The sequence below is a fragment of the Taurulus bubalis genome (genome assembly GCF_910589615.1).
Source record: "Taurulus bubalis genome assembly, chromosome: 4".
Classification (NCBI taxonomy): Eukaryota; Metazoa; Chordata; class Actinopteri; order Perciformes; family Cottidae; genus Taurulus; species Taurulus bubalis.
In genome coordinates, this window is record NC_136592.1 from 12,148,845 (window position 1) to 12,166,540 (window position 17,696).

General features: G+C 39.4%; 1 protein-coding gene across 1 annotated transcript in view; it reads right to left on the reverse strand.

The window, feature by feature from the left end:
• Positions 1-1,734: 1,734 nt before the first annotated feature.
• Positions 1,735-17,696, reverse strand: part of mybpc3 (myosin binding protein C3) — a gene marked incomplete at its 5' end in the record, with an annotated part of 29,533 nt that continues 13,571 nt past the window's right edge. Inside the window, 17 exons of the mRNA XM_079217516.1 lie at positions 1,735-1,901; positions 3,473-3,659; positions 4,162-4,298; positions 4,411-4,570; positions 6,272-6,411; positions 6,509-6,704; positions 7,308-7,396; positions 7,552-7,719; positions 8,210-8,344; positions 12,419-12,607; positions 12,701-12,805; positions 12,934-13,093; positions 15,068-15,207; positions 15,294-15,323; positions 15,419-15,525; positions 15,613-15,778; positions 17,300-17,466. Of these exons, the coding sequence (XP_079073642.1) occupies positions 1,861-1,901; positions 3,473-3,659; positions 4,162-4,298; positions 4,411-4,570; positions 6,272-6,411; positions 6,509-6,704; positions 7,308-7,396; positions 7,552-7,719; positions 8,210-8,344; positions 12,419-12,607; positions 12,701-12,805; positions 12,934-13,093; positions 15,068-15,207; positions 15,294-15,323; positions 15,419-15,525; positions 15,613-15,778; positions 17,300-17,466 (2,317 nt within the window). The 3' untranslated portion in view covers positions 1,735-1,860. The remainder of the gene's footprint in view (positions 1,902-3,472; positions 3,660-4,161; positions 4,299-4,410; positions 4,571-6,271; positions 6,412-6,508; positions 6,705-7,307; positions 7,397-7,551; positions 7,720-8,209; positions 8,345-12,418; positions 12,608-12,700; positions 12,806-12,933; positions 13,094-15,067; positions 15,208-15,293; positions 15,324-15,418; positions 15,526-15,612; positions 15,779-17,299; positions 17,467-17,696) is intronic.

Here is a 17,696-nt window from a genome sequence, read left to right on the forward strand (position 1 = left end):
TTGACATGATTGCATACTTTTAGTTTTGATACATTTAAGTATATGAGGATGCGGACACTTTTATTCAAGAAACATGTTCACTGCATGACTTTAAATAGTCTTTTTCCTGCACGTCTACACCTGCAGCACTGCTCACTTCATCATTGAGCTAAAAGCCCCACTATGCCTTAGAGAGCTGCTTGCGCTAGACTTGCTAAACTGTTTTCAGATGAAATTGCCCATGCAGACATCATTGTAGGGGGGAAATGTTTTTTCTAAATGTGACCTTTCCAAGCCTCTTTGTACGTTTAAGACTGTTAGTGCCATTCAGTGGAGTTTCCTTTCACCTCCAGTCATGTTGTTCACCACTGCTGGCTCCCTCCACTTGTGAAGAGAGATGTGACTTGGGGATAAGTGAAAAAATAACCTCAGGGATTATATAAAGAAACAGACATGCAATTTAAAATGTCCTGTTTCGCTTTGAACCGTGTAGGCTTTTCACTTGTAATTTGTGAATTGGTGAAACCCAGTGTCAAAACACCTGGCAAAAGTGGAGGCCCTGTAAGGCGTTCGTCATGTATGTTAATAGTGGCCTGGTGACATGTACAAAGGCTCACTGGATCTTTTGCAGCTGTACGTTGAGAGGTCATAGCAATATTTACATTGAAGGCATCAAAGGAATAACTGTCGAGTGATGTCACAGCGGCTCGTCTTCATTTACACGTCCTCAGTGGTATAAGGACTTCATCGCTATTCCAGCCCTTCAATCCCTCTGTGGCGTGCTCATTAGGCACATTGCTCACACCTCTGGCTTTAGCGAGGCTTTGTGGCAATAAAACCAAGCCCTCGACAACTCTTATCCATTCCTCTGAATTTCTGAGTATCAGTGGCATGCTCTTCACTGACTACCACGGCTGCCACAGTTATCATGATGGAAATTTCGGGAACTGGTTTCCACATGTACACCATTACTTAATGCTAAACTTAGCTAAATATTACACTATGACTTTTCAGACACGCTAGTTTTTAATTAGTTTTTCTGATGCTATGAAATGACACAATTTTTTTCAACATTCTATACTATAGTATTATATACTATATTTGTATAGCTTTTTTCAACATGATTTTTTTAAAGAATGCTTGCCATGTTCTACTATGACCTTTTAATTACTTTTTTAAAACATACTATACTTTAGACTTATTCCGATGACTATTTTTACTATTACTATATGCTATTAAAAAAAATTCACAGGCCTACTTTCTTATAAGTTTTCAAGGACTTCTTTTGCACACTATATTATGACTTTTTATGGCATATAGTACTATGACCTTTGCCATGCCATACTATACTTCGAATTGTTTATGGAATTGTATGACTTTTTGTTTTACTACACCATGGCTGCTGTAGCTATCATGGTGCAATTCCCAGAACAGGTCTCCACTTTTACGCCATTACTTACACCGTAGAATAATTCCACTACTTGATAGTATAACTGAATGAAATCACTCACTTTTGTGTTTTTATTGCATTTATATTGACCTTTCCAAGCACACAAACAAATCTGAACACTGCAATACATTTCTTTAGACCAGCTGAAATAAATGAGACACAAGATGGGAAATTTTAAATAAATGTCATAAATATTTCCACCTTTTTTTGACTATTATGGACTTTTACTTAGAAATTAGTTTCACATTCAGTAATCGAGAATTACAAATAATACTAACCAAGAGCAAGTATGGTGATATGCTAGATGATTGAGATGAAGGGAGAAAGTGTGGCAAATATAAATAATATATGGGATAGTCACAGTTTGTAATGCAGGTGAAAAGTTTCTTGTGACACAAAACAGTCACCATTGAGTCACATGTATACTCTCTTCAGTCAGCAATCTCTTTATTTTCTTCTTTTGCAATTTGAGCTGTAAGCCAGAAACAAAACAGAAGTCAAAATATAGAGGCCTTGAGAAGTTAATGGCACAAAGGGAAATTAGTAGCAACATTTTCAAAAGCAAATACAAGTAAGACACTTTTTTTTATAATTTTCATCTCAATATTCGTGGATTCTTTTTCAATTTGTGTAAACAAATAATTTAATTATTATGACTCATTTAAACTTATTCAATCATATGCTTTCATGCCCACTTGGGTGTAACAGAAACAAGGCGGTAACACCATAATGACATATCATCATCTCACCTGTTACACATGCAGAAGACATTTAGTGATTATTATTCATATCAACAACTTGTCGTGGCCTGTGTCTGTCAGTTTGGTGCTGCGTTGGTATGTACAGTAGGTTTATAGAGGGGTTTTGCTGAAACCGGAGATGGAATCCGGGCCCCTCTGGTTGAGAGGTGACAGTGCTAGCCACTGCACCACCGTGCAGCCCACATTAGTGGTATACTATACTTTTTTTGTGTGCGTTCTCTACTGTTATTGACATTTTTATGGACTACTATACTACATATATTTTTTAAACGTACTATACGATGAATACATTTTTATAGTACACTATATTTTTACATTTTTATGGGAGATTCGGCCAATATTTTAGGACATACTTTACTATATAGTCATAATATACTTTGACTGGTTATGACATAGACAGTCATTTTAATTCAAATACAGCACCCTGAACCTTAATGTCTCAGAAAGATTTCTTCGAGATTCAAAAACCTTATCTGCGTTCTCTTAGAAGAAGAATATTTTGAGAAAGAAGTTGTAATATTATGAGAATTATGTCATAATTTAATGCAGTAATATATTATCACAATTCTACCAGCCCTATGGTCTGCTGTGCAATACTTTATAGCTTTGTATCCCCTTCAGACCATCAGACAGACACAGCACCCTGCTTGGGAATCTCTTTATGAGAAAGCTTCAGGGAAATGTCTGTGTGCTGCTCCTAATCAGAAGTGGAAAACCGAAAACAAACTGAAAACACTTTTGATCAGGCATATATCTCACCATTGTGCATCTTATTGTCCACACAAACGATACAGAGATACCGGTCAGAGGAAGATGCCACACTGCAGCCCAAACTATTTAAGTCAAAATAACTGTAGAAAATGTTTAAACATGCACACATGACTTGAAACAAGCTATTCTATTTTCTCAAAATATTTTCTCGTATTATTATCACTTCTTTCCCAAAAATGTTGATTATTGTAGTTACCCTAATACTGCGTGTAATTGACGGACTAGAATATTTACTTTTATAAGGGAATCTTTTGAGATTTTTAGTTTATTTGGATTTGCTGTAAATTCAGCAGTTACATGTTTACGTTACATATTCAATCTTAATTAGAGAATCCACTTGAGGAAAAATAAGGGCTATAATATAACATGTTGATCATTTTGATGAGCTATCACTTTTTAACAAAAAGAAAGGGAAAATGAGAATACCAGAGATCGGATGCGAGTGTCAAATCAGTCAAGAAAAAGTGGACCCATGCGTTGCTGTCTTTGTACCTCCCAGCAGGATACTTACGGCGAACCTCCAGTTTACACTCCACGATGTCTTCCCCGTTGTCGTTGACCGCTTTGCACATATACATTCCTCCGTCAAAGGTACAGGGCTTACGGATCTCCAGTGTCAGAACCCCTTGTTTACTGAGCATTCGATACTTGGCTTCATTTGAGATGTCCATCTTGTTTTTGTACCAGGTCACTTTGGGCTAACAAGGTAGGACAAAGTATAAAAATATGTCAGGTAATACTTTTTACAATCTGCGAGACTACAGTATTAGTGTCAGAGCATTATAGGTAATTCTCTATTGGTTTGGGAGTAATTTTCCCTTGCTTTATTCCTCTTGTCATTTACTTTTATGTATTAGTTATCCTGTATTTTTGAATAATAAAAACATTTAGGCATGAAAGTTCATTCTTGGCTCTGAACTATATGGTTATAATCTCCAGAAAAAGCTGGTAAGTGGAACTTGAGTTTGGATTGTTTTGTTATTTTTTAAGGAGTGAACTTTCATGCTTAAATATTTGTATTTAGCTTTCCTAAACTGCTCCTAACAGCTACAGTGTTAGGGCTGAATGCTTTGGAAAAAGCTAGAAATTGGACCTCGGGTAGGAATTGTTTTGTTAGAATTAAATTTAAAGTGTCTTCCTTTGTCCTAACAACAAAAGATCACAAGCGTCTTTTACGTAACATCTGATGACCCTACTGACCTTTGGCATGCCTCTGACTGAGCAGCTGAGGGTTGTGCTGTATCCTGCTATGATAGAACGGTTCACCAACGGATGTGTGAACTTGGGAGCCTGTGAGAAGTCATGATCCTTGTAGGTGGGCGGCTTGTACTCGATACCTGGGAAGAGAGACCGACAGCCAATCGGGTAATTGGGTATTGTTCTCTTCATGACATAAAAACAGAACCATAACCGCTTTGTACCAGTTATTTATGCGCAGTCACAGCCCACCTATTTTCTGGATGTAAGCGCTGTCTGTTGTGGTGCAGGGCTCTGGGCTGAGGCCCACCAAGTTGATGGCAAAGACTCGGAAGACATACTCATTTCCCATGATGAGGTCAGATGCGACGCAGTTGGTTCGTCTGTACTGCTCATAGACTGTAAACCACTCCTTCACATGAATCACAAAAACATGGATCATCAGTATTTTAAAATTCAGTATGTTGATTTGTGTAATCATATGCTTTTGCTTTCAGAGTCACCAGATCTCAACCCAAGTAAACACTTGTGTATGATTTTGGATTGATGCGTTTGCAGCCCTTTACAACACCGTCTCTCTGTGCATTAGTCATGTATAGAATTACATTTTACAGCACTTTCTGCATAGCTTATTTCTGCAAATAAAGAGAAATTCACATTTCTCATTCACTTTCTGCATAGCTACACCTGATGATGTAACTAAAATTTGAAAACTGTAAAACTAAAACAACACTGCAGCAATCACTTTAAATTAGAATGAGATTGATGGTGAGCTGAGTGGGGAGTTGTAAATAAAAAAAAACAATTCTCTATTTTATATTGTTAAAAAAACATTTAAAAAACCTAATGAGTAATACTATCAGATTTCCTTATTTTGCAGACAATTTTAGTCACAAGGACTTCAATACATTTAAGCAGTCTAAATGTAATCCACTGTTTGTTTACTGTGACCAATGCTATTTGCCAATTGAAATATGGTAAACAATATCAGACTATAATTTTCAAGATATATCATTGATTCAATTTCAAAATACCTTCATAATCTACCTGAAACTAAAGGAGTTGTGTAATTGTACACAGTTCAGATGTATTTATTTAGGATTTAAATTGATGACATCTAACATGTACACAGTTCATTGTTATTAATAACATAATAATCGGCACCTCCAAGCAAGTGTAATTAATTTGATCTAATAATGACTACAGTGAAACATGAAGCCAAGCCAGGCAGGAGAACAAGGGCCCTGCGTCACCATACAGACAATCCGGACCAGGTCAAGGCTACAAGGATAAGATTAGGACATTCCTGGCCGACATCGTTCCTGGCAGCTCGAGGTGGAGGACGGTGCTAGTTGGAGGACTTGCCAACAGGCCCATAATGCATCACTCCTGGCCCACAGATGCTCAGCATTTGCTGATTACAGTTTATGAGTCACGAGGGGAGGCTAAAATATCCCTCTGTGTCCATGCAGCATTCATCCTCACACGTACATGCACACTCATGCATGTCAATAGAAAGGGCAAATGTGGTTTCACAGCAGCTCAGTGGGTGGTTGGCGGGTGAAACTAAAGGTGCAATGAACCAGTTTTAGTGAGCAAGATAGACAACCATTGGCGTCCTCTGAGAAGACCTTCAGATGTTATGTGTTTCAGTGATCGTGACCTACTGGAGTTAGGCCAGATCCAAATTACTTAATTGGGTTGGCTACTGTCAATATGCCTAATACCCAAATGGATCGCATTGGTAAACATTAGCATTTTGAGAAAAATTATATTTATTGCTACATATTTTTGACTAAAGCTGCCGGCTATTTAGTGGCGCAACATGACAGCACCAACAGTTAAATTGCGTCTCTTTCAAAAACAAAACAAAAAGATTCATTAGGTTCAGGTAGGTTTTCTTCCCAACCTTTTTTACTCGGATCCAACATTTTCCACTCGTAAAAAGATTTCTAATGTCGCATGAACATTTATTCTTGATGCTTTCTTTTGGCTAAGTGTTGTAAAATGATTTAATAATCATGATTACTGCCTACCATCAACATCAGAAGCTTGTATTCAGTTTAATTTAAATGTGATATAAATGTAAAGGTATAAGGCTGTAGAGTCTCACCATGGTCTTCTTTTCAGCTTTCTGAATGCAGTAACCAGTTATTTCACAGTTACCGTCGTCTTTTGGGGGCTTCCACTCGAGTGCGACGTTAAAGCCCCAGATATCCATGATCTTCAGTGCTTCAGGGGGCCCTGGGATATCTACAGAGGAGAGGTATGGATTGTGAGTAACTACCCACAACAGACATTGTATTTATTCCTAATGATACTGTGATGAACTGTGTTCAGTTCTGCTTACCAACAACCTGCAGTGTGATACTTGCTGTGTCTTCCATATTCTCAATCTGCAATTGGAGATCATACTTCCCCGAGTGTTCTCTCTCTGTCTTGCGAATGAAGAAAATGGTATCCGCATCGCTGTTCCGCACACTAACCAATGTCGGGCTTAGAGGCTCCCCGTCTTTGATCCATGTGATCTTCGGCCTGGGTTTACCCTGCACGACCAGAACAGAAGGGTTTCACTTCAAGATGCTATGTGTCAGGTCAAACATTAGACAATATTTCAGATGGTGATTTTTCAAGGAAACACAGCTGTAGTCTTGGATCCACACTATATAGGTCCTTAGTGAAACCTAAACCTTTTGACAAATTGACCATGACATCTGGTACAAACACAATGACTGACCTTCCATATTGTGCAAACAACAGGTCAGGATTTCTCCTGGCCAAACACTCCAATTAATCATTGAAGGATTCATATTAATATGAAAGCAAGACTGACTATTTTAGCATTCTTGGTAAAACACATGACCTTTTCAACGTGACATCTTCTTGGCAGCACATTTACATACAAAGCTGACATCAAACATTATTTGTGTATCAACATAATTTCAGTTAAAATACTAATGAAACATTTAGCTATGATCCCAAATGTTTAATCATGATGAATCATAATTTTCTTCCAGACATACCCACATTCCTGGCTAAGTCTTTGTGCCTCGTTTATGTTTCACTCTGGTGTTTACACTGTATAAAGACATGAGCCAGGCTCCTTGGTGTTTGAATGATGTTTTAAGAAGGTATACTGCATAATGCACCTGGAATTTTATCACAAGGTTGACAATTTCTCCAACTTTCTTGATGAGAGTCTGGCGGAGATTTCTAGGGATCCAAATTTTAGGGCGTTCTGTGAAAGTAAAAACACAGTAAGAGGAATGACGGGAAATTAAACTCAAACTCAAGACTTAAGGGTGAATTTATACCAAAGGAAATATTCTGGTATATTAGATGTATTGGTTGAAACTAAAGAAGCAGAGAGTCATCATATCTATAAATACTTACGCATTATCTCTCTTATTGTGACAGGTTGAGCCAGACTGGTGGGAGCACTGGGCCCTGCCATGTTGTAGGCCCGCACACGGAACTGCAGCTTGTCTCCGGTGGTGAGATTTCTGATGACGGCTGATGTCCGGTTAGTCAGACCCTGAAAGGCTGGTATCCATTCATCCGCTGCGACCAATAAACACACAGTTCATGACTGCAATTAACTGATATACATGTAAATTATTCTATGACAAAAAGTATGAGAGAGAGAGGAATGACATCGATGGCCAAAGTGCAAAACTTCCTATCTGTAAAATGATCCAGGAAAAGTGGGGGGAACCTCCTATCTGCACTGTGTATTTTCTTACATTTTGTATTATGTATTGGGTATCCTTAATAGCATTCTGCAAGAAAACACGTTTTTTTTGTATTCTCAAAAAAGTGATATGTTGCAATTTTCTGGAATAAACCTTAACCATTCGGCTCGCGGGGTGCCTTCTGTCAGATAATTTCTCATTCTTCTCCTAACTGACAACAGTTTGTGTTGTTCGGACATTTGGAGATCACAGTTGCTGCCCTTCACTGTGATTAACTGATTGATGCATATAAACTCTGTTGATATATGCTATTAAAAAAAACGCTCCTTATCAAAAGTATGCCGGCGGTTATCACTTACTGCCCTCCTTGCAGTACTCAACCCCATAACCCTCGAGCTCAGCTGAACCAATCCTCTCAGGCGGTCGCCACTTCAGCGAGATGGAAGTGTCACTGATGTCGTCGAGGCAGAGTCCTATGGGCTCACTTGTGGGGGCTGAGAGTGAGGAAGAGGGCGGATGAATGTCTCTGTTAGTCAGTTAGAGCGTTAAAGACATCAATACAACATGCATTACTGAACAAGTGGATGAACCAGAAATTTGCAAATTAGAAAAACAGCATCAAGTGGTTCTAAGGTGGAATGAGGCATGAACGTACATTTTTGGTGGCTTCCCACTTTCAATTGAACTTTTACTTACCTTTGGCCAACAGAATGCTATCGAGGCAGCACATTAGTTGATTTGTTTGATCTTTGAGCCAATTAAAGGGGAATGAGTTTGTGCGTGTGGCTACAATGTGTCAAATGTTTCTGTCCCTATATTCTCACATTTACAGTAATTGCAAGTATGGTTGTGAGGTACTGTAGCTGTTTGTCAGATATGGTACAGGAAATCATTGGCCTAGCTAGTATATGTTATGCATCAAAAATGTTAACAATACAGAACCTGTGGTGCCTGGCTGTGCTGTCCACAGATAAACAAAAGAAAATAGATGTATGTATTTAATTTACTAAAAGTGACATCCATGAATATGAAATCTAACAACAGACTGCCTGATCCTGGCAATGATCCTAATTCATATAACAGCAAAAACAATATCCATTTCAATATCAGATATTTGTGGTTGTTATCAGTCATCAAACCAATCTATTAGCCTGTAAGCTTTTGTACGTCATCGTGAGAAAGATGAGCCGTCTCGCTGACCCGTAGTTCACCGCAGGGCTGAAGTCTGAGTGCCTGCTGTACTTTATATCCCGCAGGGATAAAATTACATGATTAAAATTTGCATTAAAATACTTTAGTTTATCAGCTACGTCCCACGCATTGCTTTCACCACAGAAGGGCCAAAAGCAAACAGCTGGAGCCACAACAAGTAGCTGCAGAGACTAAATGGCTCTGTTTGCAAAAAAAGTCAAAGGAATATTATTTGTACAGTGTTTAGCAATACGTTTTAGGGGTCTAGTCGCTCATCTTTTGTAGAACTTTAGAGGTCAGGAAGGTGTATGGAGTGGGGAAAAAAGGATAGATAATTGACTGCTCATAGAGATAAATAATGATCACAGATTACTAAATGCCCATTTAATCTTTGTGTGAGACTGAAGAGAAACTAGTTGTTTTAAATTACACAGAATGAAGCACTAAACATATTACTACTGATTCATCACGTCATCTGGAGCAGTGACCTCCACCAACAGGTAGATTCATACACCTTTGTGAAAAAATGCACTGCCAAGTCATCCTAAATAATGATGCAATATCAGCTACCAATATTAGAAGTACGATAATGTGGGGTAAGTAACACAAACTATGAGTAAAGAATCCTCCAAATAATAAATCAGAATGGAACATCTTTTTATCTTTCCGAGGTCATATTTAGTCAACCATTATATTTCCATGTTGTTGCAACATCTTGTTGACAACTTGTGATTTGACTGAAAGGTGATGAATTTGAGTTGCAGTCTTGTCGTCACTAAGGCCAGGACTCCATGTCAAAGGGCAGAGGCTAAGTATTGAGCACAAGCGAATGATGGGAGCACCTGCCAGATGTCAAGGACTTCCTTGTGTGTAGAAAGTCACAGCAGCAGAGATTGTTTCAAAAGTAGCTCAGGGCTGTCCGGACAATAGGTGCAGAGTATCTCATTCAGATATGTTTTAAAAGCAAATCAGCAGCAGCATGATCTCTAAAAATGTGTTTCACACTTTCACACATGTACTTATATGTGTGTACACATGTACACACATATAAACAATATTAAGTTTAATTTCTAATTCTAAAAACCTGCATGAAACGCAACTTCTTAAAATGAATAATGCCTACTAGAAACAGGTTGCGGCTCTGGCTCTGGTTCAGCAGCAGGAACGGGCTCTACAGGGGTCACCTCTGCCGGGGGACTACTTTCTGTTGGGGTTACACCCTCTGCTGGTGGTGTCTCATTCTCAGCTGGAGCTCCATCTTCCCTACTAGGGGCTGCCTCTGCAGGGGAGGTGGCTGCCGGTGGTGGTTCGCTGCTGGCTTCTGGTTCCTGTTCTACCACATTAGGTGGAGGTTTCTCTGTCTCAGGCTTGTTGTCTTCCACCTCTGCTGGCGCCTCCACTGGAGCATGTCTTTCTTCTTCTACAGGTTTCTCTTCTTCCACTGGCCTCTTCTCAGCTGTCTTTGGGAGTTTATTCTTTTTCATCCTTTCTCAGTGTTTAGTAGTCCAGCAGCTGATTCAAGCTGATGGTTGTGCGTGTCCGCCTCGTCTGCCAGATGTCTTGCTCTGACCTATGTTCTCATTCTCTCTCGCACACATACGGCCTCTCGTTCTCTTCGCTGTAGTGCCAACAATGCTTCCTCTGCAGCAGCAGCCTCCACAGTAGCGTGAACCCTGTGTGTTAAGCAGCTGGTCCAAGCAGAGACGTTCACTGCCAGGCCATTATTTATAGAGAGGAATGCCATTTCCTAATCGGAAGTGGCCATCTGGATGCAATGGTGTTCCCTCTTAAATCAACAAGTGGAGAACTAGATGGTAGTTCAAGAATCAGTGAGAGACTGGGAGACAATTGAAACCTGAGCCTCTGCCTGTCAAGATACTGTCAGAATAGACAGGAAGTAAATCTTATTAGACTGGCCCCAGACCTCTAGATCAGCACACTCAGCTATGATTGTTTGGCAGTTGATATGCGAGGAAGAAAAACAGGCATCCTTCCTTGTTTCCCTCATGTTTGTATGTTCAGTTCCAACATGAAGAATGTCAACATTGTTGTAGGTTACTGTTGCCTGCTGCATAGCATACTGTCTATGGATTCACACGAGGAATATACATAAGAGAAGCATAAACAAGAAAGTCATCTCCTCAGAGAACAGTAGAGCCTGAGTATGAGATCAATAGCTGACAAAGCCTTTGGAAACCTGGCTTAAAATCTTAAGTAATTCTATCAAACAATAAATAGTCATGACTGAACAAGCAACAATGTATAAAATATCTTGAGGAATTATCTCTTAAGAGTTTAACATTTGAACACTCAGTCATTCTGCTTCATCAAGACTGTGCTTTGATTTCATTAAGAATTTGATCACCTTTCAGAAACATTATTTGCAAGTGGTCATGTGATAAGGCTTTAATTATTCAGGGCAGTTCAGCCTTTACATGGATGTAATGCAGTGAATGCTTTGGTAGAGAAGAAAGGTTCTTTTAGTGGCTTGCACTGCGATTATGCATGCACAAAATGTAGCTTATCAGACCTCTGTAGGCCGCTCTTCATCTCTGCTACATGAGCTAATGCTACTGAAACAAACCTGAATCTCTGACCGAACTGTAGGCGCTCAAGTGTCATTTTGGAAAATGTAGGTGCCAGGTTTAGACAACAAAGAAGAATGCATGGAATAAAAATAGACAATATCTCTAGTCATGCTGCATTGATTTTCATCATTTAAAAAAACTGTTGAGCGCCAAACAATATTATGCTGCATAAGTGCAATGGTGTGTAAATTGTTGCTGTGTTAACCAACAATAGCTCAAGGACACTTCGACAAGTGGACAGGAGGAGCCAAGAATCAAATCGTCAACCCAGCCCAACTGAGCCACAGCAGCCCTTCTTAAACAAGCGACTTGGGTGAAATATTTCCTCATCATCTTGTCCATGTGGTGATTTAACAGACATACAGACCGGCATGACTGACATTACTCAGAAAGGACCTGTGAGTCGCATGTGATGTACAACATATATTTTTGTTACACAGACAATCCACAGACTTCTTGGATTACAACATGACCCAGTCCTTTCTTGACCAAAAATCAACCAGAGTTAGACCTTAGTCTGCGCAAACCAGGCATTATACAACACCTGACTCATCAAAAGACTGTCATCTTCATTGCCCTCAACCATTGCTCATCATCATCCTCATGTTACTGTAGTGTGTGTACCAAAATGCACTTTTGTTTTGTTTTAATTTGATCTATAAATGTATGATCTCCTTTATAGTTGAGTTTCAACAATAAACAGCTCTTTTCGTTGAACAGTGGAAAGAATATTCATTGAATGCACAAAGTGGGATAGGAGCTAGTGTGAACCTGTTGGTAAAGACTCACCGACTGGCACAAAAGGCTGTGAGGCTGGACTGTGGTGAGACATGCCGATGCCGTTGACAGCATAGACTCGCATCTCGTACTCCATCCCTTCAATCATCCGCTTGGCTTCATAGGTTGTTTCAGAATAAGGGTCAAAGTTCAGTCTCATCCACCTGTAGCTCTTCTTCTTCTTTCTCTCCAGCACGTAGCCTGAGAATGAAATGTTGTCATCAATTAGACTAGTCAGAACCATAAAGGAGGAGAAGACTTCCAAATAATTTGACACATTTTGATATGTGTTACCAGTAACTGGCTGTCCACCATCAAACAGAGGGGGATCCCACTGGACCACACAGGAGTCCTCTCCCACACTGAGGATTCTGGGAGCCTGAGGAGGATCTGGAACATCTGTGTGAAATATGTCTTGTGTTCAGAACATGTATATTTACACATACAGGTGATGAACAGATTGTCCAAACAAATTTAGAGTTTATTTGTCTACACTGATGATAATGAAAACCCGTGCTTTGTCTTACCAACAACTTTCACATTGATATCTGCAGTGTCCTCCCCAGCGGGGTTTCGAACCACAACAGAATAGATCCCCTCGTCCTGCCTCTCAGCCCCCTCGATGGTGAAAATACAGTGTCCCTTGGTGGTTTCAACATGGACCCTGCTGTCTCCCTCTGTGACAACCTTCAGCACACAAGGAGAACCAGAGCAGAACTGGATTGAGTCTCACTCTAAACTGATTGACAGTTATGTTGCAAATTCTGTAGGGAAAGATGCTGCATCGTACAATACAACATCATGTCAAAATTTGGAGGGATAACAATCGCAACACTGAACAACAAAGTTCATTGACGTATTTGTGCAAATCATGCTTTTAAAAACCAACAACATGATAGGAACACACAACTCCAGATGTCGACATGCAAATGCAGGTCCAGCTTCTGAAATGAAAGTCTAATGAGTTTCTCAAAAGGGAAGTTGTGTCCATATACTGAATTCTTGTAGCTTAAACTAAATGTTTTTGACAGCTACAGAAGTGTCTTGTATTGAGTAAGTAATTAATGTAAGAAGTGGTGGACTTTTTCAACCTCAGAATATTTTTCATGTCACTTTATTTAATTATATAATTATGTAATTCAATATATAATCCAAGGATTATTTCACAGAGTCACTTTACAAAGTTGCCATAGAAAAACATACTTACTGCCCAGTTTCCTCTGATCTGTGTCTGTCTTTAGGGAGATTCAGGACGTGCTCTTACCTTATTGACGTGGACGGATACTGACCACATGCAGTTGACACACATCGATAGCCACTGGAGAAGCTGTTTTTCATCTATTTGTCTGCATCTGACTGATTGTTACTGCTGCAGCCTGTTCTTTATCCAGGGTTGTAAAGCAGTACATCAATATAACATACAAGTAGCTACACAATCGATATTTTGTTATCTTGATTTGAGAGTGGTAAACCATTTGCATAGCGTTTACATAGAGTGAACTGCTCATAGACTGCAACTTCCCTACTGGCTGTATTTGTACATCCAATCACTACTTCTTTAGAGGCAAGAACAAAGAGGTTGTAAGCTTATTGTCGAAACACACACATGGGTTAAAGATGCAATCGACGAACTTGGATTTCAATCTACTACAAACAGTCACATACTCGAGACATGCATGCTTACTTCCCCATCCTTCAAGGTCCAAGAGGATGGCGGCCCTTCTTTCTCTTCTCCATCAGGTTTTACAGAACTAGCCTACATTGAGCAGAGCAAAAGTCGAAGAGAACAGAGAGGGCATGTACACCTCTCTTTCTCCTCAACTCAATGAAACAGCAAGCAGGGTGGCATCATTGAATTAAGCTTTTATTTGCTTTGCACTACTTCAGCTCGGTTAAAACAGCTCAGTATTCCAGACACATTTATTAGCAGGGAGGAATGCATTAGTTATCAGTAATGCTGACTCTTACTCAATAGCTGGATTGATATCGGTGACAATGGGCCCGATATGTCCACTTAAATTCTATGTTATGTACTATACACATTATATACTGGAATTTTAATTCCTATCTGAATTTGTTTCTGAATTAACAATGTTACAATTGAATTGCAATTCCTGTAAATTATGAATATGTTTGACTCACTCTTTGGTGTACGATTTATTATTGTAATGATAAATAATAATTAAGTGAATATATACTTTATTTCTTACATTTTGTTTGACAAAGTCAGGAATGTAATGTTTCTGGCAAGCCTGGTGTTGCCTTTCCCATAACATATACATGTCTTCCACACAGTGTGCATATACAGCTCTATCAATCACTTTATTATTAATCACTCAAAATGGTACTTGGTATCAGTCGATACCCAAAGTCTAGATATCGGGACGGAGAAGTAAGACTGGTGCATTGCTAATCTAGAGCTAACCTGTGTGTCTCAAAATAGCAGTAAAAAAAGAAAGTAATCCGTAGACGTGTATTGTATTAGAACTGCACTACATGTTGTTTAAATATGCCAAAAAGTAAAGCTTCCAAGTTTTATGTCAATTGTAAAATTAGGCTTTGCTTTCCCAGCAAGCCTCAGATTTGAGATCAAACCTACGGTGCTCTGGCCAGACATTAGATGTCAGACGATCGTTGATTAATAACGCAAGTCTATTTTACCTTCTCTCCTTTGGTCCAGATCACTGTGGGAGCAGGGTCTCCAGTGATGGGGACATCCAAACGCAGCTTGTTGCCAGCCACCACCACGATGGTGGATTCAGCGGTGCGACCCATACAGTCTAGGTGGATCTTTGGAGGATCTTGAAGAGGGAGAGAGGCAATGGGTAAAATTAACAAACCCTTGCATTTCGTCTGGCTTTTTTACAAGAGAATAAGTTTGTGGTACCTTGGCGTGGCACGTAATCAATCTTCACCTCTAGGACACAAAGGAAAAAAAGGGTGTTAGAAATCTTAAAATGTAGCTTGTGAAACTAATTTTTAAGTGTGAAGGCAAAAAAGCATCAATATTACCAATGAAATTGAGTTTAGCAGAGAGGTTGAAAGCATGGCCATCTGGCACAAAAGTGTAGTCTCCCTCATCCTCTGGTTTGACTTCATCTATGGTCAGTTTGTGGATCCTAAAATTGTCACAATACTTTCATTTCAGTTCATGTTATCATGTGATACGTGCAGAATATTTAACGCATGTGCAAAACCGTCTTTACCTGCCAATATGTGTGATATTTATTCTGGCATCCGACTTGACTTCTGCACCATTCTTGTACCAGGTCCCTCTCACATTCTCATCCGACACCTCACACTTAAACACCGCCTGGTCCTTTGCCTTCACTGTGAGGTCGGCAATGCTCTGGTAGACCTCCAGGTCTTTTTCTACCAATCAGAGAAAACAAAAGCGTTGAGTTGAGATTGTGTAAACTATTGAGGCCTTCAGACTTCAGAGGAGGTGCTACTGTAAGATGCAGTAAGAGGATGATGATGATGTATGATGATATTATAATTAAAAAAAAAATTAGATACAGCTATTCTACGTGAGGATCATATAGTAATAATATGTTCAAGCGTGGGGTGTTCGTTATGTGTGCAGCCTTTGTGTGTTGTGTCTTAGCAACAGGCACCAGGAGAATAGTTAATTGGATTTCGGGCAGACGGTGTGAGGATTTGAAGACCAGATGAAGGAGCTTCAGGCTATTACTGTATACCACAAGAAATAATGTACATGGGAGTTATTAAAGGTATCCTAAGAAATTGTTATCTGGTCGAGATAACTCACACCACACTCCTTGTAAAAGTTCCTTGTCAGCTCGCTGCAGGGATTGCAAATAAGGTCGTTACAGTACTGTTGTGGGAGTTCTGCCTAGGGCTGAGGTGTTAAGCACACGTACACGCACACGCACACGCACACGCACGCACGCACACGCACGCATGCACGCACGTGAACCTATATCATACATGAATATATATGCAAAAGTGAGAGTATATATATTCAATATAACTAATAGCTTCGACAAGAAAAGGTCAAATTGTAGTCAAACATTGATGGCTGTCACATGATGTTTTTTTTTTGTTGGGGGTGGGGGGTCATGAATACTTCTGCTCTGTGAGCTAATGGTACAAAGATGAAATTGTTACCGGAAGGTTAAAAAAAGAGGGAGCTATTTGGGGTTTATATTTTGCCTACGTCCGTGTACGGATGAGTTTGAACCGTCCCCATTCATCATTTTTAGATCACCTGTGGATTGAAATCAAGCATATTTATCCACCACCTGCAAAATATGTCATGTCTTAAATACTGAAAGTCTTTTATTTTTTTTACATCAAAGTCTGGCTAAGAATCAGACTTACAATTATTTGAGGGGCCCAGTGCAGATCTTTCATCAGCATCACCCGGCTGTTGTGACTTGTTACTAGAGGCAATTCTATCATCTAGCAATAAAATATACTTTAAAACCATAACTTCATTTTGATATACAATTAAGACAATAAAGATTACCCAGGGTGATACAGAAGATTTTTTTAAGCAAATGAAAGATGACTTTGCTGCAACTGAGAAACTTTAAAAGTGTTGCATTACAAAGGTCAACATAGTTTGGGGTATTTTTTTGTTGAAGTGGGACATTAAATCAACACAAAAAAAATCAACAACACAGAAAAACAAAGACCAGAGAGAGAAACCGGGACATATGATTTACATCATCTAACTTTAGCTTTCATGTGGACTTCTTGGCAGTCACCTTGCCAGAATAATGTGTGCAAATGGCAAGAGCCACTGCACCCCAAAGATAGACAGCATGCTAGGAGTGGCGTGACTAAAGGTAGGGTATGAGAATGTAGAGCGTTCAGCACTGACAAAAGTGTCTCCTAATGTACACAGCTCACATGACTGACACTCACCCTGCACCATGAGTTCAGCCATAGACTCGCCACCGTTCGTTTTGACCTTGTAGTGACCGCAGTCTTCTTTCGTTGCCTCATTAATGATCAGGACATGTTTGCAGCCGTCTTTCTTGAAGCGATACTTGAAAGACTCGTCTCTTGTCAATTCCACACCGTCTTTTTCCCTACACAGGAATTCACAGCAACAAAACATATTGTGATTATTAGTCATGATTGAAAGTACCATAAGTATCATTAAAGATAACAAAACTTATCTTTAAGAGCTGGTGAACACTTAACCTTTAATGTTGAAGCTTTCAACAACATCTCATATCTTGCTCATATAATACATGGCCACTTCAAAGACATTCAAGGACATTCTACTTGGTTTGATTTGGTGACAGTTAATCTGGCA